Source organism: Coptis chinensis, chromosome 9 (assembly GCF_015680905.1).
Source record: "Coptis chinensis isolate HL-2020 chromosome 9, ASM1568090v1, whole genome shotgun sequence".
Lineage (NCBI taxonomy): Eukaryota > Viridiplantae > Streptophyta > Magnoliopsida > Ranunculales > Ranunculaceae > Coptis > Coptis chinensis.
In genome coordinates this window covers 29034895-29062083 of record NC_141464.1, presented here as the reverse complement: position 1 = coordinate 29062083, position 27189 = coordinate 29034895, and the positions used below count along the sequence as shown (strand labels likewise).

General features: G+C 38.3%; 2 protein-coding genes and 1 long non-coding RNA gene across 5 annotated transcripts; 2 read left to right on the top strand and 1 right to left on the bottom strand.

The window, feature by feature from the left end:
- Positions 1-8890: 8890 nt before the first annotated feature.
- On the top strand, positions 8891-10630 carry LOC147475448 (uncharacterized). Its single transcript, XM_086586354.1, has 3 exons — positions 8891-9524; positions 9658-10098; positions 10223-10630. The coding sequence occupies exons 1-3, from the start codon at positions 9053-9055 to the stop codon at positions 10456-10458; spliced, it is 1149 nt and encodes a 382-aa protein (XP_086442480.1). The 5' UTR covers positions 8891-9052; the 3' UTR covers positions 10459-10630.
- A 636-nt stretch (positions 10631-11266) lies between these two features.
- On the bottom strand, positions 11267-26275 carry LOC147475447 (malonyl-CoA decarboxylase family protein). Of its 3 annotated transcripts, none has more exons than XM_086586350.1 (16): positions 26026-26275; positions 25867-25946; positions 25706-25796; positions 25509-25635; positions 25255-25435; positions 24832-24976; positions 24660-24750; positions 17049-17107; positions 16898-16975; positions 15327-15410; positions 14351-14538; positions 13497-13625; positions 13044-13116; positions 12358-12443; positions 11661-11745; positions 11267-11479 (listed from the first exon to the last, which is right to left on the bottom strand). In XM_086586350.1, exons 1-16 carry the CDS (start codon positions 26098-26100, stop codon positions 11456-11458), a joined length of 1596 nt encoding a protein of 531 aa, XP_086442476.1. In that variant the 5' UTR covers positions 26101-26275; the 3' UTR covers positions 11267-11455. The 3 variants fall into 3 exon arrangements, with proteins under 3 accessions (XP_086442476.1, XP_086442477.1, XP_086442478.1); XM_086586351.1 differs by having other exon boundaries at positions 26052-26069; XM_086586352.1 differs by lacking the exon at positions 15327-15410.
- Positions 26276-26479: 204 nt separating this feature from the next.
- LOC147475446 (uncharacterized) lies at positions 26480-27189 on the top strand. Its single transcript, XR_015209901.1, has 2 exons — positions 26480-26663; positions 26820-27189. It is a non-coding gene; the product is annotated as an uncharacterized LOC147475446 (long non-coding RNA).

Genomic DNA, 27189 nt, shown 5'->3' with positions numbered 1-27189 from the left:
TTGGATTGGGGCGTGAAAGGCGACCTTCTAAGGTTCAGTTTCATTTCTTTTGGTCAATCAATCCACTCTTCACAACCCTAATTGTGTTTGGGAATTTCTATTCCAAACATTTGGCGCCGTCTGTACTTTTCAAATCCACACCAATGGGAAGAGCACAAACCAGATCACAAACCAATGGCCAAAATGGCCAACAACATCCTGTAGTCTCCCAACGATCTACTCAGCGTAGAATGATTCCTGTCAATGCCACACACGCCAGTGACATCCCACAAAATGTTGTCCAGGATGTTCCGGAATCTTCACGCCATCCGCAACAAGTTCAACCCAATCCGGATGAACTCCAATCAGAAATCCTGAGGCTTACTGCAGAGAATGAAAGACTCCGGAATGCTAGGGGGAAAAGGCCTAGAATTCCCTCTCCAGATAGTTCTGAACAACATTCATCAGCACCGCGAAGGAATCGAAATGCTACTGATGATAGGTGAGAACCAGTTCCTCCAGCACAATCCAATGTATGGGACAGACTAGGTTTAGATTCTCGCCATAATACCAGAAGGACAGAGTCCGGACTCATGATCATCATTCACCCAGAAGGACAAAGTCCGGACATGGAGTCCGGACTCATGATCATCATTCAACCAGAAGGACAGATTCCGGACATGGAGCCCGGACTCCTGACTACTCCCTATCTCGTCATTCCGGACGAGTAAATTTTGGTTCACGTGGTCATCGACATCGAGTTCTGACTCCTCCCTCATATGCTCACAGATATCGGCCTACTCATTCACACCGACACGATTTCCCGGAAGAAAGTAATGCTGGACTCGATCTAAGGACTGTCGAAGATATTGTAGCAAGAGCAATCAGAGGAAGAAGTACTCGCAATGACCAAATCAGAGACTTAGCCGTAATGGGTTTTCAACATTATCCATTTTCAGATTATATTCAGAACTATCGTTAAGCCCTACTTAACTTCAAGAAGCTCGACTTGAAATGTATGATGAAGAGAATGGAGATCCATACACTCATCCGTTTTACTACATGTCCCAAATGGCTATGGAAAATGATGATGCAATTGCTTTGTAAGTTGTTTCCACCACTCTCAAAGGTGATGCTTTAGTATGGTTCAACTCTCTTACTTCCAAATCAATTAGAAACTTCCCGAAATTAGCTAAGAAGTTTGTTGATCACTATCGAGATAACTCACGAGATTAAACAGGATTCTCACGCCTTATTTAATCTCACAAAAATTCGAGAATCTATTAGGGATTTTTTAAAAAGGTTTCAAACTTTACTCAATGTTCTTGATCCTCCCTCGACCAATTTATCATCCAAGCTTTCAAAGATGCCATAGGATATGATCGTAGTGGTCTATACAATTAAGCTCACTAGGCGGTAGCCTTTCTCCAAGTCCGAAATGTTTGATCGTCTTTGAAGAGTTTGCACGAGTTGAGGATGATCTCAAAGCTAGGCAGCCGAGAAGAAAATCTTGAGAAAAACAAAAAGAGTCCCATTTAACTCCGGCAAACTATAAAGGACAGGACATAAACAAGCAGAACAACTTCCAGTCCGGACAGAACTCTAAGCCTACCCAACCAAATAAAGAGGAAAATATTTTCACTCCTTTTTCGATGAAACTTTCTGAAGTTTACGAAAGAATAAAAGGGCGAAATCTTCTTTATAAACCAAGGCCATTACCTGAAGATACAGCCAACATCAGAGATAAATCCAAATGATGGCTATACCTGTTTCCATTTTTCAGATTATCATTTTGTATAAGTATGGCTATACGGTTTGGAAAACGTTGAGGTTTTGAAAAAGAAAACTTACCCACAAAGTTGTTGCGAACCTCGAAACCTTCGAGCCTCCAACTGCCAAAGACTTTAAAGGTTGGTTTCTCCCAATTTTTAAAGCTTTCGGGCTTTCCAAAAAATTGGATCTTTGGATCTACAAAACTCAAACCATAAAAACATCGGTTCCCAGCTCTTCTCCTTTGTGGCTTGCAGATAGCCATCATTTCGTTACAACCAAAGGGTATTTTGAAAACTTCTTCTAAGACTTGCATCCTTTTTAACACCATGTAATACACAACATGCATTTGACTAGGTGCAAGCTCCCAATTTGACAATACTCTGGTATTTGTCATCGACATTGGAAGCTCTAACCCATAACATAATTGGTGGTAACACACGGCAACATCATCAATGCCAACTGGTTGGGCAACATCTTTCAGCTTTCGGAGTTTTAGGTTTGCCCTAAGCTGAAAATTTGCTTTTATGGCTGATATAGAAAGTTCTCGATACCCGCGGACACGAGGAAATTGGCCACCAATTTCTTTCCATCGCCTTGCAGTCAAATTTACCATTTCTCAACGATAATAAACAAGAAGAAAGATAAAAGGCTTTCTCAGTTTCAGATGTTGGGTTTTGTTTTTATTACAACAGTGTTTTTTGTGCCCTTTAGTCAAACAATGTCTGCTCTGGATTGGTTTTTAATTAATTAATTTATTTATTTATTTTTATTTTTTATTTTTTCAAAAGTGTTTTTTCGTTTTTTTCTTCTTTGCCACATGGTTTTCATCCATATGACAAAGAGGGGGCGATGTTTGGGCCTCACCTTCGGTGTATTCCCAGACTCGGATCCGGCCCATCACCTTTCCGGACTCTGGCCCAACATTCTTGATTCAACCCAACATGATTCCGGACTAGGTCCAGATCCAAATATTGACAGGTGCATCTGGCACAGGTTTAAAGAGAAAACAGGCACAGTTTGGTCAACAAGGACAGAGAAGGAAAAAAAGAAGATAAACCAAAATCTTCAGAGATTTGGGGGTTAGAGTGGGATCCGGATCTTGGAATCCGGATCTTTCTTATAAGAGTCTGCTCTCACTTTCAGAACTACGCAAGCAAAAACTACTGAGACTTGATCCCTGTTTCCGGACTGGGGTACGTAGGCAACCTTCTAAGGTTCAGTCTCATTTCCTTCATCAATCAATCCACTCTTCACAACCCTAACTGTGTTTGGGAATTTCTAGTCCAAACATTTGGCGCCGTCTTCTTGTTTATGGCTATCATTGAGAAAGCCTTTTATCTTTCTTCTTGTTTATTATCTTTCCTCACCGCCAGTATTGGTAAGTCCTAAAACTGGTCAGCCAGTAGGAGTATATCTTGCTGCAACTGGTATTGCAGTAAGCGCAGTGCTTTTCATTGAAAGTCCGAAAGAGAGGCCAATTTTTTTTATAAGTAAGACTTTAACAGGTTCGGAATCTCGATACAGTAATATTAAGAAAATAGCATTAGCTTTAGTACATGCTGCTAGACGATTGAAACCTTATTTTCAGGGTAGGACCATCCGGGTTCATACAGAGTACCCTCTTCAAAAAACTCTAGCTAATGCTCAGGACACAAGCAGACTTGCCCTTTGGTAGTCTTATCTTAGTGCATATGAGATCATATATGAACCACGTCGTGCAGAAAAAGGACATGCTCTGGCATCCTTAATTGCAAACTTTCCAGTCGATGATGTTTCTTTTGCTATCATTCCGAACCAGCCAAACAGAGCTGCAACCACAACTCAAACTGAAGAAACATCTCTCGGGGGCGAAAATCCATCCTCGAAGCATATTTCTTGGAAAATCTACACTGACGGTTCTTGAAATCAATCAGGATCCGAAATTGGATGTGTACTTATCTGTCCTGATGGTTTACAGATAGAAAAATCTGTTAGGCTGGGATTTAAAGCGTTCAACAATGAAGCGGAATATAAAGCAGCAATTTTCGGTATGAAGACAGCTATTGATTTGGGGGCGACTGATATTGCCATTTTCACAGACTCCAAATTAATCACCAACCAATTTGGAGGTATATATAGAGCTAAGGATGAAAGAATGTCCACGTATCTAGATGTTATTCATTCTTTAGCAAGAAGATTAAGATCTGTATCTATCACAAAGAAATCAAGACATGATGTGAGGCATGCAGATGCTTTAGCTTATCTTTCAGCAGCTACAAATTGCAAGGAAGCACGGATGATACAAGTTAAATATCAAGAGCAACCAAGCATCGACTTCACCACTCTCAACCACAGAAAAATATATGTTGATGAATGTTTAGCACTACAAGTATTGTATTCTGCACAAGCCTCTTATGCAGTCCGGTCAAAGAAAAGGATTCGTGGGGAAGTAGAAATCACTGGGGACGACATTGACAGTGAAATGTCCAGTCCGGACCATGATGAAACGCTAGATCCTGACCAACAACAATCCCTAATAGATGTAGAGCATATTCCCAAGATGAATGATTGATTGGCGTTCCTTACATAGAGTACCGCAACACCGACTCTCCCCTCGAAGACAAGAAACTTGCTGATTACATACTCCGGACATCATTCAAGTTTTCCATTCTTCCATTGGCAAGACAGATCCAGTTATATAGGAAGCATAATTTATCTCCGTTGCTCCGTTGTCTTACATCTGAACAAGGTCACTTTATTCTAGAAGAGTTGCATCAGGGCATTTGCGACAATCATATTGGAGGGCGTAGTATGGCACATAGAGCACTCACTCAGGGTTATTGGTGGCCTGGAATGTAGAAACAAGCTAAGTTATACAGTCAAACTTGTGTACAATGTCAAATGCATGCAAACTCAAATCATCTACCAGCCAATGAATTGTTTACAGTTCTGAGTTCTTGGCCATTTGCTAAATGGGGTCTAGATATTGTTGGACCTTTGCCCAAAGCACCAGGAAATTTCCGATTCCTTCTTGCGACCAATCGATTATTTCACAAAGTGGGTTGAGGCGATTCCACTTCGTCGCGGACTCTATCCTCCAAAGTCAAACAGCTCATTTGGAGAGATATCATATGTCGATATGGAATACCAGCATTAATTGTATCTGATAATGGAAAGCAGTTTGATTCTGATGAAATTCGTCAATTCTGTGACACCTTCAAAATTTAACATAATTTTTCGGCTCCTTACCATCCACATGCGAATGGACAAGCTGAAGCAACGAACAAATCTCTCCTAGCCAATTTGAAAAGGCGACTTAAAGAAGCAAAAGGAAAATGGGTACAAGAATTACCAGCTGTTTTGTGGGCATACCGCAGCACGCCCAAAACTTCTACAGGAATGACTCTTTTCTCTCTGGCATATGGGACAGAAGCAGTTTTGTCAACTGAACTCATGCCTTCCACTAGTCGAACTGAAAATGTCATTTTGATGATAATGAAGAATTTTTGTCTTTCCATAAACAATTCATTGATGAGCAGAGAGAAGAGGCACTCCGACATTTGGAAAAGTATCAACAGAGTGTCAAAAAAAGTTATGACAAGAACGTTCGTCAGCGAACATTCCAGCTAGGAGATTGGGTACTTCGGAGAAAATTGGATGACCCGTCAGGGGGCAAGCTATCAAAAGCTTGGGAAGGTCCTTTTATTGTGGAGAAAACAGGGCCTAACGGTTATTATGTACTGAAAACTCTTTCCGGAGATTTTCTTCCAAAGCCTTGGAATGCAACAAGGCTTCGTAAATTTTACCACTAGTATTTAGTTAACTCTATTTTGATTTTCATTAATAATCAAATTTCTCCATATGCTACTATGCTTTATTTTTACATAATACATTTTTACATCATCTAGCAAGTGCAATCCTCGGCGCAAACCTTTAACATTTTGTTTTCTGAACAAAGTTGACGTCTGTGTGCTGACCCGCATTTAGCCACCAAGTGCAGACACTTGCAGAACAATTTTGTTTCCGGACGAAATTGTAAGTGTTAGCAAACGCGAAGACTTAAAACAAAAGGTGAAAGTGCAAACACTTTCGCATCATAAGTTTGTTTCCTGACAAATAATTGTAAGTGTTAGCAAACGCCAAGATTCTAAGCAGACCGAAAGTGCGAACACTCGCATCATAAGTTTGTTTCCGGACAAATAATTGTAAGTGTTAGCAAACGCCAAGACTTAAACAAATCGAAACACTTCGCATCATAAGTTTGTTTCCTGGACAAATAATTGTAAGTGTTAGCAAACGCCAAGACTTAAAGCGGCCGAAAGTGGGAACATTAATCGCATCATAAGTTTGTTTCCGGACAAATAATTGTAAGTGTTAGCAAACGCGCACTTAAACAGCTGAGTGCAGACACTCACATTATAAGTTTGTTTCCGGACAAATAATTGTAAATGTTAGCAAACGCGCGCTTAAACAAACGGTAGAGTGTCTTACACTTTCGCAAAGATAAGTTTTGTTTCCGGACAAGAACTTAAGTGCTAGCAAAGCACTTAAACAAATGTTGGGTTTTATTTTTTTATTACAATAGTGTTTTTTGTGCCCTTTAGTCAAACAATGTCTACTCTGGATTGGGTTTTATTTTTTTTTAAAAAATGTTTTTTGCGTTTTTTTCTCATTCTTTGCCACATGGCTTTCATCCATATGATAAAGAGAGGGCGATGTTTGGGCCCCACCTTCGGTGTGTTCCCAGACTCGGATCCGGCCCATCACCTTTCTGGACTCTGGCCCAACATTCTGGATTCAACCCAACATGAATCCGGGCTTGGTCCAGATCCAAATATTTACAGGTGCATCTGGCACAAGTGATGTTTGGGCCCCACCTTCGGTGTGTTTCCAGACTCTTTTCCAGACTCGGATCCGACTCATCACCTTTCCGAACTTTGGCCCAACATTCTGGATTCAACCTAACATGATTTCGGACTTGGTCCAGATCCAAATATTTACAAGTGCATCTGGCACAGGTTTAAGAAAGAAAATAGGCCTGATCACGGTCAAATCGGGGAGAGAAGGAAAAAAGAAGATAAACCAAAATCTTCAGAGATTTAGGGGTTAGAGTGGGATCCGGATATTTCTTATAAGAGTCTGTTCTCACTTTCAGAAGCTACGCAAGCAAAAACTGCTGAGACTTGATCCCTGTTTCTGGACTAGGGTAGGCAGCCTTCTAAGGTTCAGTCTCATTTCTTTTGGTCAATCAATCCACTCTTCACAACCCTAACTGTGTTTGAGAATTTCTAGTCCAAACACGTACCTTGGCCCTAAAAATACTATCATTTCTTGTCTTCCATAACAGCCAAATGATTGTGTAGGGAAGTAAACTCCAAAGCTTCCACTCAAAACAGTTTGCACCTCTTCTCGCCCAATTTGCAAGCAAGTCTTGTATTGAATCAACTCATGTAAGTGTCGGAAACGCCCTCGCAATTGGTTGCAGCAGTAATTGCAGTGCAAAAACAAATGGGTTATACTCTCATTGATTGTATTGCACATGGGGCAAATTTGAGAGACCATAGTAACTCTATGAATAAGATTATCAGCCGTCAAAATGGATCCAAGCATGGCTTCCCAAAAAAGACTTGCTTCGATGAAGTTCCAATGCAGATTGGATTATATTGAGGCATGAAGCTCAAGATTAGTTAGTGAATTCTAACAGAGCTTCGGGAAGCTTAATTTGGCAAAAGTATGACATATGGCTATATTCATGAACTTTATGTTGGAATTGTGATTTTGAGTCCTTCACATGTATTTTCCTGAAATATTCATGCTATAGTTAAGATTTCATGGATTGTAGTTATGTTCCGCAAAACTTGGTTAGTTAAAATCAAATCCGAGGTCGGTAAAGGTTTTTTTTTTTTTTTTGGTAGTCGGTAAGGTTTTTCAAATACATTTTACTCACCACTTCCTTTTATCCCTTTCTTTTCCTTTAATTTTGTCTTTTCTGTTGATATGATATGTCTGCCTCACTTATAATTGGTGTACGTTTTGAAGAAAGTATATGCACTGTTTGGTAGCAATGAGGCAATGAAAACCCACCCTTTATTGGGCTGCTAAAAAGCTAGAAGAGAAGTATATGAGGCACATCTCCAACAACCATTTCTGTATTGACAAAGAATAGACAAAACATAATACACTCTACTCTCATCAGGAGATAGTATCGAATTCAATCATATTGTATTCTGGTGCAAAATCAAAGAGTGGAGTGACTTTGATGTGCGTTGAATACTTCTTTTACTTGAATATATGACCAACCAAGAAAATATGTCCAATCAAAGTGCCAAATTACCAAACCAAAACGGGTATGGGTTTACATTTTCAAAGTGCACTACATTAGTACGGTGTATTAAGACTGCTACATATTTTCGAGCAATAATTGGAAGACTTGGTGTTGAGAATCAGATAGTACTCAAGGAGTTTGTTATATTTCAAAAAAAGTGGTTCCGTTTTCTTGTTTGACTGAAGATTGAAAACCAAATCAAACTTCTGACAAGAAAAGATAACAAAGTGGGGACTTGTGTGTCTGTCTTTATTCCCCCTAAAGAAACTGAAAAAGAAAGTAGATGGGTTACATGGGTTGTGTAAGTTAGTTTTGGAGTTATGCACATGTGTATGCACGCTTCAAGTGCTTCTTAAACGTATTCAGATTGCAGAAGACTGTTATGGAGAATCTCACGTGGGGTTGTTGACACTCGTGTGGTGGGGCTAAAGAAGAGTTCAAAAATCTCTAACGACTTGTAACGACGTCTCAAATAAAGGGTCTTTGTCATGTTTTATCTGTGTTTGGACTTTGCAGCGCATTCTCTCTATCTATTTTCTTGTTAGTTTTTTTTTTGTTTGTTTTGAGACAAACTCTAGTTCTAGTTTTGTTGTCAAGGTGGTGTGAGACATGGCAGAGCTACAAGTGGTTATATAAGTTGATTGGGACTATCACCCACACGAGTGGTTTTTTTATTTCCATGCAGAGAAGGGGTGTGTGTTTCTTGTTTCCTCTTTTTTTCCAAGTAAAAAACCTGTCTTGGGTTTTGTGTTGGTAGTTTTTAATACCTTTTTCTCACCTCAAAGTCCTCCAAAAAACAGAATCCAACATAGAAAAACTCTCCCTTTCACAACTTCCTGTTTTCAAACAAACTCCACTAACAAAAATAAATTAAAAATCCCTTCGATTCTCTTCTGATCAAAAGGGGGTTTGTTAGGTGTCTTAACTTTCATTACAAGAAAACTAAAGATTTGGGTTGTTGCAGTTTTATGTGAACTTTGCTGTGTGTTACTACTGATGACAATGAGTTTACAGCATTTGCAACACTCCACTGCATGTCAGAATAGTGATGATGGAGATTGTATAAGAGGGTTTGCAGGGGTAAGTTTTCTTCCTTCTGGTGGACCCTCTTTTGTCCCTGTTGGTAGTAAGAGTTCTGAGATTGGGATTCAGTTATTGAGTTTCCCAATGGAGCAGAAGCAAAAAGATTGGATCTTTGAGACTTTAGAGGGTTGCAGGAATGATGGTGGTGGGGAAGAAGTGTATTTGGGGAAAGAGATAAATATAATGTTGATGGACAAAGGTGATGAGATGGAAGGAAAGATTGAGAACTTTGTACCAGGGAAAGATGATGAGAGTGGGATGTCTGGTAAGATTTGCTCAAGAGGGCATTGGAGACCTGCTGAAGATGCTAAGCTAAAAGAGCTTGTCTCTCAATATGGTCCTCAGAACTGGAACCTCATTGCTGAGAAGCTTGAAGGAAGATCAGGTAATCAAAATGTGATCTATTTTCTTTTGTTTTTTAGAGAAAAAGTTTGAGGGGTGTTCATGATTTTGCTCTTCTTTGGTTTCATCATAACTAATTATATGCTCATGATCATCTTTTCATTTTTTTTGGGCAGGGAAGAGTTGCAGGTTGAGATGGTTTAACCAACTGGATCCAAAGATCAATAGAAGAGCTTTCAATGAGGAAGAAGAGGAGAGACTCTTGGCTGCACATAGAATGTATGGGAACAAGTGGGCTATGATTGCTAGGCTCTTCCCTGGTAGGACTGATAATGCAGTTAAGAACCATTGGCATGTTATCATGGCTAGGAGACAGAGAGAACAATCCAGTGTCTTTAAGAGGAGGAAGCTTTCTTGTTCTCAAACTCCCTATAAGAGTATGGATGTGACCAACCCAAGCAATGCATGTAGGGAACCAGCCATCACAAGCCCCAGAGATGAATCTGTGTCAACATGCACTGATCTGTCCCTGAATTCTTCTTCAACCAGAGCTCATCCTTGTTTGTTTGCTAGAATTAGTCCACAACGCCACCAGCAAACCTATCAAAAGCAAATGGGTATTTTTCTTGTTCTCCCAATTTCTCTACTTCACTTTTTCTTTTTCTCTTTTGTTTCACCGTCTGTTAGGGGCTTTCACTTTTTTGCTTCATTGGTTGTAACTGTTAGTTTGGGTGGTTTCAGGTTCATCTGAAGAAAACATGGTGAATGACTCTTGCCAGAAGGAGGGTTCTGATACTGGGTCCATGGTGAAGGCTAGTCTGAGTCAGTCGGATAACTCAGACTCAAGTTTTGAAGTCTCAGCAACAGATTCAACAGCCATCAATAGGAATAACCTGAACAGGGAAGCACATAATGAAAATGGAAGTGACAAGATCAGTGTACCATTCATTGATTTCCTTGGAGTTGGAGCCACTTGAGAAAGTGGATTTTGGGGAAGATAAAAAATAGCATAATACAGCACCATGAAGCAGTAGCATGGAAGGGCTCTTTCAATATGTGTTTGGGATTATGGAAAGAAAGGGTTGGGAAGGAAATCTAACAATCTAATGTACAGTTCTTCAAATATAATATATAGAGATGTTGACCACAGAACTTTTGCCTCAAGAATCAAACTTTTCTCTCAATACTTTTTCAGCAATCAAACTTGCACCTCTTACCAGATTGCTGTAATGCTCAGCTTCTGCTATACTAATCAGTTAGTTATCGAAGATAGTTCTGAAATCGTTAATTCTAATCGATAATAAGCTTATACAGATAATTGAACAGAAAAAACAAGTCGTTATAGGAGAATTAATGTTCTGTTTAAATTAACATCTGCGAAGAACTCAAGAAATGACAGCTTCCTGATGTCCTAGTTCATCTTCCCCCAATCTTTTAATATAGAGTTAGAGATAACACCCTTTTCTCAGTTTATCAGTTACCATATAAGAAATCTTCAAACAATTGTTTTATAAAATTACTTGACGTAATCATCCTATGGATTCCAAGTTTCCGATCAGTTCAATCCTGGATCGGTGATTTAGACATTAACGACACCTGAATACGGGGTGCAACAAACTACAATTCCCACATACAAGCCAATACAGTCAACATCTCATTCTATATATATATATATATATATATATATATATATATATATTTTTTTTTTTTTTTTTTTCTGTTTCGAACATAGACGAGTGACATTCTAGAGCGCGGAGGCAACACAAGTACACAACATTGAACAAGTGGGCACAAAAAACCTTCTGAGCTCCAAATTATGGCTATTCATTTGTGCATCTCAATACAAGCTAAGGTACATCTGAGGTTTACACATACATTTCCGAGTGATAACTCTTATCTACAGACTCTTCACATAAAGTCACCTGTATATGTATATACACAGAACATTTTCGCTAATCCTCTCTTGCAACCCTTTCAGCTGGAGGTTCTTTCATTTGTCTGCATTGTCACCAAAATCAGATGTATTATTAGGGAATCTTATTCAAAAATTCCAACACACATTTGGACAGATGTATACAAAAGTATGATAGATAACAGTGCCAACGGACTTTAAATACGGTAAAATAGCTGTCTTTTGTTTTTCAATAAATCAGTAAAATAGTTGTCCTGAATACATTACCTCCACATAGCGGCGAAGATCACGTGAAGCCTGGATATGCCCTTCGCTGAAATATGACTGAGCATTTTCTTCGATTTTGTCCATCCTACGTATTATTTCTAAATGTCAGTTTTCTTTGATCTTGTCAAAATTGTGGCAACATTCAGATAGGATTGCATTTGATGGACTCTAAAAACAGACAGCCTGCGGCACCGTGAGGTGCAATGATACATTATTCCGGGGTTAAAATCACCACTAGATGCTGCCCAAGTATTAACTTACTAGGATGGCCTTAGCTATCTGACACAGTACGTCTTTTTGGATGTTCAAATAAGTGAAAGCTAAGTAACCTCCAGATTCAGACTGTATATTTCTCCTCTAGTAGGAGAAGCATATACTTGGAACCAAAACAAAGTACACCAATAGTTGAATAAAAGGGAAGGCTACATTTATTGAGGGTAACTAGTAGGTAGGCGCACATTCTACTAATTGTCTGAACCCCAAACTACAGAGCGTATTATACTTTATGTGGAGGAAAAAATCAAAGTTAATTTAATTTATTGGCACAGCATATCATTCTGGGAAGCTATTGCATTGTGAAAATTCTTTATGCTTATATACTTGCTATACAGAAACCAGAGGCATGTGTTAAATTTATCCTTTCTTGAACATAGAGCATAAATTATCTAGTAACCTAAGATGATTCCAGGACCTATACCTGTAAACATAATTTACCATGATCCCTCCACTTTGACAAAGACCTTTTACTGATCGATCCGCCATCCAGTTAAGTCTCTCAATCATCTACAGAATGTTCAAAATATTGGTTTAGAGGGCAAAGTACACATTAAAGTTATAATTCAAGAGAAGCACAGAAACTCAAATGACAAACCTGTACGTAGGAGATGAAATTTGAGATTAACTTGATGCATCAAGAGTTCTAAACCCATGATTTTAGTCCCATATTGGTTAATATACTATTAGGGCTATTTCTAATTATGTTTAGGTGCTATTTTGATGTTTTTAACATAGGATATTTTGGAGATTATGCTTAATTCCGAAAATAAGGTATATTATTTCTGAATTTGAATTCGAATGCTAGCTTCTAAAGTCATGGTTTCTTTAGCTATGTATTGAGTTGTAGGCCTTTGTCCATAGTGAGAGTTGATGAATAATAAAGTCGAGTTTAGAGAAAGCCTTTGGATCTTACAAATTTACCGAAATTATTAATTTAGTACATTAGTGCAAGTTCGAACCGACAAAATTTATGATTTAAGCACGATAATTAATTTATCGCGTATTAATTTAGTAATATTTTGCTACTAGAGCGACTGAAGGAAAAGAATGCAACTTTGACGGCAGGAAAGTCACAAATGTTGAACTAGTCAAAATGGAAAGACATACTGCTCCATTCTGTAAGTGGAAATTTGCAACTACATCTAGCGCTTTCCCTCTCTTTTTCTCTTCAAGAAGGTACCTGTAGACATCCATACTCCATTAACCACTATTACTTACAAATTCATTGATGACGAATGAACAATGAACAATGTGAACCAATCATTCAATACCCATTGTAGGTGGTTTCTTGACTGGGGAATGACAGGAAAGTCCAAAGAGTGGATCAATTCCTCAATATTAATCCATGAGATAGAGTTGAACAAGTTAAGAAATTAAACTACCTTCCAAATGCCAACTACCAGTGCAAACTTAACTTACAACTATCTTTTGCAATTTGATACAGAACCCATAGCAGAAAACGGTAATGCCCCTCTAAAGAAATACAGGGCATCAGACTTCCTCCCGTCATTTATGCTCTTTGTTAACAGATAGTTTTATAGATCCTTATAGTAATCTTACCTTGCACACAATCGCAAGAGAGGGGCATGTAGTACTGATAACAATCTGTCAGAACTAGTCCACTCATAATCTTTTGATGTCAGAAGTTTCCACATCACTTCCATCCCATTTTTTCCCGAAGCAAATTCCCTGCACCCAGAAATCATGTCTTAAAGTATTACAATTTTGCAATATGGATACATTCATGTTTTAACATCATGACTTCTAAGTAATTATGTATCTTACAGAATTAATCGAGTTTGGGAAGGACATTCTCATCAAACAGATTTACTCACAAACACACTTATTTACACACTTTGAAGTATAACAATAACTACCTAATCAATAAAAATGCAATTGGACTTACTAAATCATATTTTGATGGCTAGCAGTAAATGTGTGAACTAGGCTGGCATTGTCTGGCACTCTGGCTTAGCTTATAGCGTTGGACCAATGAGAATCATGAACCATCGTCTTTGATTGAACACTAACCATCTTTTAACTTAGTATTAGTAGACAATTATTAGAAGACTAAAGCAGCATAATCTGTAGGAAATATAGAAGGATATTACGGTTAGGGGAAAGCACTAGCTCTCTACCTGTGTTAAATTATATAGTCGTACTTGACAATCATAACCCATCATTCCGTTGAAGTTTTCCTTACTGTCCAAAGCAGGACCACCTACAACGTACTGGGGAAGGATTTACTAATGAGTTTAATGTCAACACCTAAAATTCATATAGAGTGATTTTACCTAGGAGATATTGAAGAGACAATATTGAAAAGCACCACTATGGCACTATCTACCATCCAATGGCTAGCTTCTTTCATATCATGGATAGTAACAAACACTATAGTCATGGAAAAAGCTTACACTGATGAATCCACAAGTGCCATCTCTTCTTCTGGCTGGAGTATGTTCTCTCTAAAAGTTGAACCAGATATCCCATCCAATGAATGGGGTGTGTCTTCCGTATCTGCTTCAGCTAGCTTTGACTGAGATCCCAACTTGGACAGAAGCCATTGCATATATCCAGGGATAGGGCTGAGCGTTGCAAAAGTCTGAAAAAAATGTGAGAAAGCATTATCAAGTGCAAGAAGTACCCCCACAGAGTTAAACTGATTCACTTTTACCAACAAAATGCATATTTTTCAAATAAAAAATAAAAAAGTTCCGATATATTTGGTGAATGTTACTGGTTTTAATAGAGAACATTTATGGCCCATATTATGTAGAGCTAGTCATGAAACTCATTGTCAGGAATTTCAGTATTCTGTATTCATGTAAAATATATTCAATTGAAAGCATCCCACATCAAGGTGTTGCCTAATTCTTAAAATGATAACTTCCACGACACATGTTTAAATTAGTCCATGTGTTTGGCTTAAGTTACAACACAGATGGGTTGTGTTCAGAACTCCCATATCAGGCATTTAAAGCCTTGCATCATAATACAAATGTACCTGAGGCCGGAGCACTCATAGCTCCAAAATTACAAAAAATTAAATCAGAACAGGTTGTTGGGGTGTGTGGACCAACATCAGTAGTTTCACACCACCAAGAGAAGAAGTATTCACTAAGTACATAAGTGTGGATCTCTGTAAACCTAATAAGTGTAAACTAACACCGGGGCCTTTCCAAAAAATAGCCCCACACTTTGTTCCAGTGCAAGTTGGTTAAGTGGGGACAATATCGATGATAATGAGATCTCTAGGCCTAAAACAGGTTACATATTCAATAAAAGGAAAGACAAATTTGTAAAACGAAAGTGATATGATCCTTAAGAGACCAATTGGTAATGTCCCCAACTTTGACTATTAACTGGTTTGGAGTTAGTAGGGATACTCACTGAAATTTGAGGCATGTCTCTTTTCACGAGCTCAATAACACGTTTGATTAGAAATTTTCCGAGATTGATTCCAGCTAAGCCTGACTGTTCATTTTAAAAACCCCCAATAGTAAATAAATGGAAGCAGATAGTTGTAATGTAAATTATATTGGGTCCTATTACTGCCGGACCCCAATTTGTGTTGGGCAGACTCCCAAAAAAAACAATTATTACAAGTGTGCCATTGGTTTCAAAAAATCTAAAAACACAATTATTACAAGTATGTCATTGGTCTCCAAAAAATTGAATTCGAAACCCCAAACTTAAACGACCCGGCTAGGTCGTTTGGACTAAGTCCCAAACGACTTGGCCACACCGTTTGGGACTTAGTCCAAACGACCCGGCCACACCGGTCAAGAGCCCAAAAACATAACTTTATATTTTTTCAAAGTTCAAATCCCAAACGACATGGCCACATCGTTTTGGACTAAGTCCAAACGGTGTGGCCATATCGTTGGAGACTTAGTCCAAACGGTGTGGCCATATCGTTGGGGATTTTTCTAAGTCCAAACGGTGTGGCCATTTTTTTCTAAGTCCAAATCCCAAACGATATGGCCACATCGTTTTGGACTCAGTCCAGACGGTGTGGCCATTTTTTTTTAAGTCCAAATCCCAAACGACATGGCCACATCGTTTTGGACTCAGTCCAGACGGTGTGGCCATGTCGTTTGGGATTTGAACTTTGAAAAAAATTTAAAGTTCTGTTTTTTGGGCTCTTGATCAGTGTGGCCGGGTCGTTTGGACTAAGTCCCAAACGGTGTGGCCAAGTTGTTTGGGACTTAGTCCAAACGACCTGGCCGGATCGTTTGGACTAAGTCCCAAACGGTGTAGCCAAGTCGTTTGGGACTTAGTCTAAACGACCTAGCCGGGTCGTTTAATTTCGAATTCAATTTTTTGGAGACCAATGGCATACTTGTAATAATTGTTTTTTTTTTAGATTTTTTAAAACCAATGACACACTTGTAATAATAGTTTTTTTTTGGGAGTCTGCCCAACACAAATTGGGGTCCGTAAGTAACAAATACCATTATATTTAATTGAATAAACAATACAAAGAGATGAGTTAAAAATTTCTACTTAGAAAAAAATTAAACTACTAAGAGATAAACATTACTCTGAAGCAGAGATTATTAGAATGTCCTTACAAAATAGAACTTGATCAGTGAACAATGTGATTTGGGTTTTCCTTAGTTCTGTACGTGATATTGCACGTGAGAAGTTTTATTGTCATTTCAAAAATACAAGCAGATTGACCATAGTCAACTCAGTTGACTGACAGTCAACAACCAAAACTAGGATTAAACCCTAATATTTAAGCTTTTATGGACCAAACCCTAATAAACCCACTATTGTTAGGACCAAAGTCTAAATATCTCTAATAATAATAATAATTAAAAAAAAAAAAAAACTATAAAAAGTCATGAAACATTTTACATTTATACCTATGAAAAATTTCCAGTATACGTGACCTATGATTATTCGATAATAGAATAATATACTACAAAAGATCAGTACTATTTGCAATCACTCACTTGAGTTGAAGATATAGAGTAAAACAATGCGCATGTTGCCTCACTTTCAAGTGTGGGAGGATCATCCCACAAAACTTCCTGTTGGAAATATAGAGAGGAAATGTAAAAACATACAACCCAATAGAATCAAATAAATTGAGTAAAGAGGAACCTGTATCGTCTGAGCAACACCCTTCAGAAGTGCAACTTCAATAAATATTAGGGGTTCACCTGAAAAGATTAAGTGCTCAAATCATTTACAGAAAATATATGACGGGGATCGAAATTGAAAAGATAAAGTGACTGATTCTTTTCACTTATGATAGAAATCGAGTATTATATAAAAAAGAAAAGTGCAAGGAAAGAGATGAGGTTGAGGCAAGGACATCGATATTACTCTTGGCTTGGCACAGTGGTGTCCCTCCTAAGGTGCACATATTTCTAAGGTAAAATCCTGACTAAGGTGCACGCGGCAAGGACGTAAGGCAGTGACAGTTACGAGAAGCATTCAAAAGATTTTCCACATGTTGAAATCTATGTTACATGGACACAATATTTTAAAAATAATCCGTGTCGGATACATATCCACATGTCCGTGTCGGACACGACACGGACACAGATTGTATGTGATATACCTCAATTCTTTATATTTTTCCGCATCAGCCACTTTGCATCCGTGTCAGATTCGACACACGCGTGTCCAGTGTCCAGGCACACGTGTCCGTGTCAATGTAACTTAGGTTATAAGTTATGCAGTCAAAGGGGGTCTTACACACAGAGCCTAGGGCGGGCGTATAGCCCTCATCGCTAGTGGAAAACCTATCTCTAGGCATTGCTAGGTGTTCTAGGCTCATCTGGGCCTATGCGAGCCTAGGGCCAGAAACACCTCGGCACATGTGAAGGGCCTAGGCGCCATTTGACAAACCCCAGCTAGTATCACCAGAATTTCTTCCCCTATTTTGTTCTCCCTTTCTCTTCTTTTCTTCCTGTAGAGAATAAACATCCTATGAGCTAGGAGTACTAGATCAGATCCTCATATTGAGGATATTTCAAAGAAATATCTCATAGTATATGGGATCTGTTAGTATAAGGAATATTTCATAGGAACAGTATAATACATCTTATAATATAAGGAATATTTCATTTATGGTAACGTTGTAACAAGGTAACAATATACTTATTAATATATGAGATCTAAAAGGTTGGGGATTCATCTCAACCATTCTTCTCTTTCTCATTCTCTCTCAATACTTTTCCTATTTATTTTTTCATTGTCTGCTGATTTTTTTTATTCCATTCATCATATATAAATGATGCATCTAATACTGAAATCAAATATGGTATCAGAGCATTAGATGTATCAGTTATTCCCTCAAAACAACTAATATGTAAAAGTATTTATCACACTAGTTCAGTTTCCAGTTATTCTAGTATCATTGTTGTTAACCCTCTCTTCATTGATTTATCTCTTATCCAAGTATTCAATGGTGTTTTTTTAGTGTGTGTGATTGAACCTATCCAATAAGATATATCTTAAGTTATTAAAATGGGTGAAAAGGGAACATAAACGAGTAACGGAAAGTCTGTTACTGGTGATCAACCAGAAATTTTTTCTTCCCCAAATAACTTCTTTTCCGTGGGGATGACATCAGTGAAACTTGAAGGTACATCTAACTACCTTCAATGGGCAAAGGCAGTAGAAGTTTTCCTTACAACCAAAGGGAAACTGGAATACTTAACAAAGGAAAAACCAACAGATAAGTCTAATGACTATGACACCTGGATCAAGGAAGATGCACAGATCAAGACATGGTTGTGGAACACTATGGAGACATCCATCGGAAATAATGTGCGGTTCTTGGAAACCTCCAAGGTAATCTGGGATTTCCTAAAGGGTTCTTATTCGGCCGAAATGAATTCATCTCGCATATTTGAGTTGTACGAAGATATTTTAAAGTTGGAACAAGGTGATAAAACACTAGGAGAATACTATGCTCTTCTGCGTGGCATGTGTGAGGAGTTAAATGTATATCATCCTCTTGTGTTAGACCTAGATGTTTTGCGCAAACAACAAGAGGACTTCAGAGTCTCGAAATTTCTCTCGGGTTTGTGACCTAAATTTGAAGCAGTTAGATCTCAAATTCTGGTTGAGAAATCTCTACCTACACTTGCAGAAGCACATTCTCGTTTGTCGAGAGTTGCAGTTAACCTTTCTTCTTCCGAGAAAAGTGACAAATCAGCTTTAGTTGCGCCTTCTAGTTGCTATGATAGCACTCGTGGAAGAGGCCGTGGTCGCGGAGGACGAGTATCAGGTAGAAATGGACGTGCTAGAGGTCGTGGAAACTCCATTTTTCAACCATGTCAGAATTGCAGGTTATCCAACCATGCCACTGAGTTTTGTTGTGATATCGTTGGAAAATCTGCCACACACCGTGCTAATCAAGCATCCACCACAGATGATAGGAGTCAAGGGGATACAGTTACCAAGCTCCAGGAGGACATAGAAAAATTGCAGAAGCGTCTTCAGGCAATGGAAGCCCCTTCATCTTCCACAACCACTCTTGCAAACTCAGGAAATATTTGCCTACACACCAGTACTTCACATCCTTGGGTTATCGATTCTGGAGCCTCAGACCACATGATAGGTAACCAAGTATATTTCAGACCCTTAAGTGTTCTAATTCATCATTATTCGTTACTCTTGCAAATGGCTCCAAGTCAAGTATTATCGGATCTGGTATAGTCACACCTAGTAAAAGTATTTCGCTCTCCTCTGTTTTACTTGTTGACCAATACCCATTTAATCTCATGTTTGTTAGCCATATTACAAGAACGCTAAATTGCTCAGTTACTTTCTTTCCATCACATTGTGTACTTCAGGATTTACAGACCAAGCAGACGATTGGTGGGGGGTATGAGCAGGGTGGACTTTATTAATTCCATGGTCAACATCAGTTGGCAGTAGCAGCAATATCTCCTTTGCAGTGGCACCAAAGATTAGGACATCTTCCTTTAAATAAACTCAGAAGTTTGATTCTCAGTATTGGTAGTTATGTTATGTGAAGTTTGTGAGTTGGCTAAACACCATCGAGCCACTTATAAACCTAGGATTAATAATCGTAGTAGTACTCCTTTCCATTTGATTCATTCTGACATGTGGGGTCCCTGTCAAACAACTGGCCTTTTTCAAGCCACGTATTTTGTTACTTTTATTGACGATTTTTTGCGTATGTGTTGGCTTTATGTTATGAAAAATCGCACAGAGGTGTTTTCAATATTCAAATCTTTTTATGCTGAAGTAGTGAACCAATATTCTTCATCTATCCATATTCTTCGAACTGATAATGCTAAAGAGTATAGCGTTGGTCCGTTCCAAAGTTTTCAAGAGGATAAAGGGATTCTCCATCAGACTTCTTGTGTCGACACCCCACAACATAATGGGGTGGCTGAAAGGAAGAATAGACCCTTACTTGAAGTTGCAAGGTGTCTCATGTTTCAAATGAAAGTACCGAAAATATATTGGGCAGAAGCTGTGTTAACCGTCTGTTTTCTCATAAACTGAATGCCATCCTCTGTCGGGGAGGTCACCTATCTCAGTCTTGTTTCAAAGTCAAGTAAGATTTCCTTTACCTCCTAGAGTATTTGGAAGTGTATGTTTTGTCCACAGTTTTGGAGGGAGAAAAGGTAAACTTGATGCCAAGTCCATTAAGTGCATCTTTCTTGGGTATTCCAGAACGAAAAAGGTATACAAATGTTATAGTCCTGCACTCCAGAAGACGTTTGTATGTGCAGATGTGACATTTGATGAGACCACCCCGTTTTATTCCACTGGAGGACAGAAATTTGATGATCCTTTCGGGCATTCAGTAATTCCAGTTCTAGTACCATTCACTACTAGTTCAGCACCAGTAGAAGTTGAACCAGCTCTAATACCAGTCAAAACTCCAGCGCCAAAACAGTTGAAAGTATATGAGCGACGGAAGAAAGTTGTTCCAATCGCACCAGTAGAAACTGAAACAGAAGTTGACAGTATCACAGTTCCTTCCGCTGAGGCAGATCAACACATAGTTGATCCTTCCACTATTGTTCCACTGCCACCCCCAGTCGTCTTGCTGTCTGCAGATCCAAAACCTAAAGAGCCTAAATCAGACAAATATCTTCCTATCGCACATCGGAAAGGTAAACGTTCTTGTACCATTGAGCCTCCTATTGCACAGTGAAAGGGTAAACGTTCTTGTGCCACTCGCCATCCAATTTTTAATTACATTTCTTATGACTATTTGTCTCCTATGTATAAGAACTTTGCTACTTCCTTGTTGTCTGTATATGTACCTAACAATTTCAGAGATGCACTATCTCATCCTGAGTGGAAAAAGGCAATGGAGGAAGAAATGATGGCTCTAGTTTCCAATGGCACATGGTTATTGACTTCTCTTCCACCAGGGAAGAGAACAGTGGGTTGTAGATGGGTATTCACTATAAAGTACAATCCAGATGGCACAGTTGATCGTCTCAAAGCTCGGCTAGTGGCGAAAGGTTTACACGCAAACATACAGGGTCCATTATACTGAAACTTTCTCACCTGTGGCTAAACTTAAATCAGTTCGTATTGTCAGCTCTCTTGCTGCCAACCTCAATTGGCCACTTCATCAATTGGACGTGAAAAACACTTTTCTTCACGGTGATCTCCAAGAGGAAGTTTACATGGAGCAATCACCTGGGTTTGTTGCTCAGGGGGAGCTAGTTGCAAGCTAAAGAAATCAATTTATGGTCTCAAACAGTCACCAAGAGCATAGTTCGAAAAATTCAGTAAAATAGTGATGAATCATGGCATGAGGAGAAGTGCACATGATCACTTAGTTTTCTTCAAAAAGACATCTCGTGGTATAGTAGTGTTGGTGGTATACGGGGATGATATTGTTGTTACGGGGTTTGATGAATCTAGCATCCAGGTCCTTAAGCAGCAATTATGTAAACACTTCCACACTAAAGACTTAGGTCCTCTAAAGTGTTTCTTGGGTATCGAGGTTGCAAGGTCAGCAAAGGGGATCAATCTATCACAAAGGAAGTATGTACTAGATCTCCTTGCAGAGACGGGTTATTTAGGAGCCAGACCAGTTGATACTCCTATGGATCCAAATGTGAGATTAAGTGCAAATCAAGGGGAGTTACTAACAAATATTGAGTCGTATAGGAGACTTGTAGGTAAACTGATTTACCTTACCATCACCAGACCATATGTTACCTATGCAGTGAGTGTTGTTTCACAGTTTATGCATGCTCCAAGGAGTTCACATATGGAAGCTGTAATTCGTATTTTGAGGTATTTGAAAGGAACCCCAGGTCGCGGACTCATGTATCGTGCTAATGGTCATTTAAACATTTCAGGCTATAGTGATGCAAACTATGCAGGATCTCCATCTGACAGGAGGTCTACTTCAGGATATTGCACCTTTCTAGGAGGAAATTTGGTGACTTGGAGAAGCAAGAAACAAACAGTAGTGGCGAGATCCAGTGCTGACTGCTGAAGCCGAGTACAGAGCCATAGCTCATACTACCGCCGAACTGATTCTATGAAATATTCCTTATACTATGAGATCTCATATATTATGAAAAATCCTCAATGAGGATCTGATCTAGTACTCCTAGCTCATAGGATGCTTATTCTGTACACTTCCAAACACCTCTCAAAACCATTAACCTTACCCAAATCTTTCTCTAGAAATAAGTATTGCATTTAATTTGAATAGATTAAAAAAATTTGCGAGTTGGCCCAAATTGTGTCATCTATTTCACAACTCAAAATATGGAATTTTGAGTCAAGGACACCGTCCCCAGCCTTGGCCAAGGGGTGCTAAGATAAGATTCATGGCACCCAAGCTCAATCCAGCCATATGCATACTTGCAACACCCAGGGTTCTCTGACCGAGGATGATTAGACTCTACATAACTTTAGTGATTGCCCACTTGGGACTATACACCATGTAAAACTAGGTTCATTTAGTCTTCAAGTGAAATTGCATAATTACTTGTTTAGTTCTAAGCATGGTTATAACTTGTAAGTAACAAGAGGAGAAAATTCTTTATTTACAGAAATAGGGCATGTGCTAGCCCTTCGACTAGGCAATGTGCCTAGGCTCTAAGCTCAACCCTGGCGTCTGTGTATGCATTGGTTGAAATATATGTACAGTTGTACCAGACATCATGCATGGTATCAAAAATGAAATTCAAGTTCCTTATTCACTGTATAGTTGTAGAACAATTTACCAGTTTCAACAATTAGTAATTTAAATTAACAGTGCAATCTAGGTATATCCAAGTAGATAACAGTTTCTTAGACTCAACGAAACAAACACGGTTGGATGACAGTACTATCATGTTAACTGAACCCATTGAGATGAACCTCACCAGAATTCATTCAGAGTAGTCAGCTTACCAATAGTGTCACCTTGTCTAATACTAAGCCAAACACAAAGCGATTTCGAAGGGTTGTTTAATTCAACAGTAAGGAGGCTGCGGAAAAAGATGCTAGCTTATACCAGGCACCACGTCCATGACCAGGTCAAACGAGTGTTAATTGATTTATATCTCTTGGAAAGATCCTTCCCATTCCTTACTAATGGCCTTTCCTGAAAGAGAGGGAAAACTACCAACAAAACCAATTTCAGACTATATACCTCCAAAACCAAACTCTACGACCCTTTCTACCCTGAAACTGTCTGTTATATAGATCTCCAAATACACCTTAATGTTGGCACTACATTATTGCAGCCACAGATGATGAGGGCCAGTACTACCTAGTGATAGCTATTAATCCTGTTTGATTACTTAATTTTTTAAAAATGGTCCTGATTCTCATTTCCACTAGCTCCTTAGGTATTCTCCTTGCAGGTTTCTTTTCTTCTTATTGCTGTAAGACCGTGTAATCCCAAGCCACTGCATATAAATAAATTAACATGTTTGCATGGCTTACCAAACTCCTGAATCCTAAAATAAGTACTTCATATATTCTAGTCATACTAAACTTCAGCTTTGCATCTCAATGTTAACGTTTGATTTGAGTGTACGCCATTCTAGAAACTATCAATCTGTCTTACAATATTAATCGAGAGTAAAGCACACCTTTGTATGATTATGTACTTTCAGCCTTCACACGGTAATGCCCAACCATTGAGTCCCAAGGTTTTAGTTTTGATCGATGTATTCCAACCATATTAACTTTGGCTTTGCATTTCAGTGTTCATCAAAATTTACTAATTTGGTTGGGGCAGACGGAGCCATTGCCAAAACTGTCAATCTGTGTTTAAACTTTAAACTATTAAGCCAGAGAATAGCATATTAATTCTTAATAAAAAATTTCTTCCTTCCCATTGTGATGCTCTCAATACAGCAGATTCTTAACTCTCATAGTAGACGTAATCTAATAAATCAAATAGTATAAACTGCCAAACTAAAGGTTTTACAGCCCTTATTTGAACCATAACAAATCAGGAACAATTATAAAGTTTAAGAAATAAGATACAGTCTGTGCGACGAACCATTTATATAAGTGTATTTGAGGAACCAGCACAATGTAAATAAACTTATCAGCTTATTGCAAAGAGATACTAAGGAGAGAAGCTCAGTTCATCTTATGGTTAATTTCTGAGGCACCTTTCTGTCCCTTTGTAACTACTGATAAAGGAGACTGATAGCCAAAACAAAAATGTGGCAGATGAATAGCAGCAGAGCAAACAACTATAGCCAAGTATATCATTTAAGAATGGGTAAAGGAACTACGAACCAGGTATAGCAGGATGCAGATATCCAAAGCAACGACGACCAATTCCCAACCTTCTCTTTAGGTCTATGAGATTACTAATTGGATGCACAGCCTAAACAAGAATAACATCAGCCCATCTTATGAATCATAAAGAGAAAAAACAGTAACAGGACTGCAAAGTAGAAAACAGAACCTCATATGCTACGATTTTCTCAAGCAATGATGCAGGATCACCCCATGTGATTTGATGAAGTTCCAGAGCAGCAGGACTAAGCCATGTAACAAGCTTCTCCTTCAAATACGAATCTAATGCTCGCAAAGAGGCAATGTTTTCCTCCCTGTATTTGGAGAATTAAATATTTAGAACCCCATACTAGTCCTTATTCCTTTGCTTTCCTTCCTTCTTTTCAATATATATTTTTTGAATTCATGAAAACAAGGTATTGTGATTGTTGAAAAATACTGGTTAACAATCCCCTGAAAATATGTATGAAGCTCCCCACCCCCAACAAAAAGATAAAATGAAATGAAATAAAATAATAGTGGTAGTATTTAACATTAATAATTACAATAATCATAAATTTAACCCGACCATCATTTGCTCGTAGAACCTTACACAAGAACAGAAAGAAGATCAGCGCGAAGTATCGACAAGAACTTTAACCCTCCGGGATGTGTGTTGAGCCGTTCAAAGAGGATCTCATACTTAGGTTGTAGAGCGCGTCTAAGACTGCGTTCGGTCCTATAAAATGCAGTTAACAAACTCTCCTCCAGCCCAGACACATGACCTTTTTCACCTGAATCACAATAACAATTCAAAAATATACCCAATACTTGTGCAAGAAACTTCAAACATCAGACTGAACTCACCACTGGGAGGCTCAAGACCAAGATATTGTTGTATAAGTTCACGAACTAGCGTTCTATTAACATCATACTCTCTAGCAAGCACAAGCAGTAGTTGTTTCCGGTCTTCAAATGATAATGTAACATACCCCTACATGGCGAAATGCATTGTTAGAACAAAAAAAATATACCAAACTTAACTTTCTATAACAATGAATTACCTCCGAAAAATCATTCAATACTGAATCTATAATATCTGTTTTACTCGTCAATATAGCCGAATTCATAGACGCCCGAACCCCCTCCAATTCCCTAGTGCAAAAACGGCATTAATGTACAATGATGTCACAAAGATGAAAATGGCAATAATAAAAAGAAGCACCTCTCATGATTCTGCATAGAGGATGATGAATTTTGATTCAATTGGTTGTTTTCAGAAGTGGGCATTGTTCCACTAATATTCTGCAAAAAAAAAAAAAAAAACATTCAACTAAATCTTGCTTCTAAACTTTAAAAAAAAAAAAAAAAAAAGTTTACTCACAATAGGAAGCTTGTTGGATAGCTCACTTGGCATCATTCTACTTCTCATCAAAATAGCCAATCCTTTTCTATTCATAATCTCATATGCTTCAAAATTAACAAACTCACCAAACTTATTTTTACCTGAAACTCTCAAGTGTAAAAAGTATGACGTGTCAGGTCTTCAAGTATTATGCTGTAGCTGGTCCATGTGATCATGACAAAACACTTTCTTTTCTTTATTAGTTTCACTCTCGAGTCTCGACCACCACTGGGGAGTAATTCTTTAAGTTTTTTTTTTCTGGATTAGACTCATTTTTATTTACCAAACTGGAATCTTGTTAGATTTGTTTTGTTTTTATATGAGTTTGTTGACAGTAAAAGTGGTTTTTGTAGAGTCCACAAATTGAGTGTGTAGACCAATAGATCATTCAGTTTACTCATTATGTCTTCTTTTTGCCACATTTTTTTTACTATTATTTAGTAATTTTTCTATAATTGGTTAAGGAATTCATTCTATTACCCCGTGGTGAGATATTATCTTGTACCTTGTGTATGTGATCACTGCAAATGGCCTTTAAAACACTTTGTTTTCTTTGGTGCTCTCCCTCAAACGAGAATTCCCCAAAAACTGAAAAAAATCATCGGCCATTTTTATTGGTAAATTCTTCATCCCCCTTTAAGTTTTCTGATTTATATTTATTATTTTAGTTCAGCAGTTCCATTTTGTTTTTCCTTGTTTAAATAAAAATGTGAGATTGTTCATGCTAAATGCCTTGATGGTGTTAGATTAAATGGGCTTATATTTTTGTGTAGTTGGAGAGATGAGGAAAGGAATTCACCCTCAAAGGCAATGGATATCCTATGTGACACAGAGTGGGAGACTGGTTAATGTTATGATGACCAAAATTCATCATGCTGGTAAGGTCTACCACTTCAGGGCAAAACGACAGATGGCTCAAAGCTTGGGACAAATTGCCAAAACCGCAAGTTGGGTTCAACTCTGAATTGAACGAAGGAAAATAATAGGTTTAACTTTTGTCAGTTTAACGAGTTTTATCGGAACCTTATGTTCAAAGCATTGCTTAGTTGTTGTTTCTTTGTTTCTGGATATGCTATTTTGTTGTCAAAATTATTGCAATTGTTTTGGACTTTTGTCTCAGTTTAACATGCAAAAGATTCACAG

Bases quoted from the DNA above. Each gene is read 5' to 3' on its own strand.
- LOC147475448 (XM_086586354.1), top strand. From the start codon at position 9,053: ATGACAATGAGTTTACAGCATTTGCAACACTCCACTGCATGTCAGAAT. The intron at 9,525-9,657 runs GTAATCAAAATG...TTTTTTGGGCAG, and splicing joins GAAGCTTGAAGGAAGATCAG to GGAAGAGTTGCAGGTTGAGA. The intron at 10,099-10,222 runs GTATTTTTCTTG...GGGTGGTTTCAG, and splicing joins AACCTATCAAAAGCAAATGG to GTTCATCTGAAGAAAACATG.
- LOC147475447 (XM_086586350.1), bottom strand. From the start codon at position 26,100: ATGAATAGAAAAGGATTGGCTATTTTGATGAGAAGTAGAATGATGCCA. The intron at 17,108-24,659 runs GTTCGTAGTTCC...TAATCTTTTCAG, and splicing joins TCTGCATCCTGCTATACCTG to GTGAACCCCTAATATTTATT. The intron at 16,976-17,048 runs GTTCCTCTTTAC...TATTTCCAACAG, and splicing joins GTGTTGCTCAGACGATACAG to GAAGTTTTGTGGGATGATCC.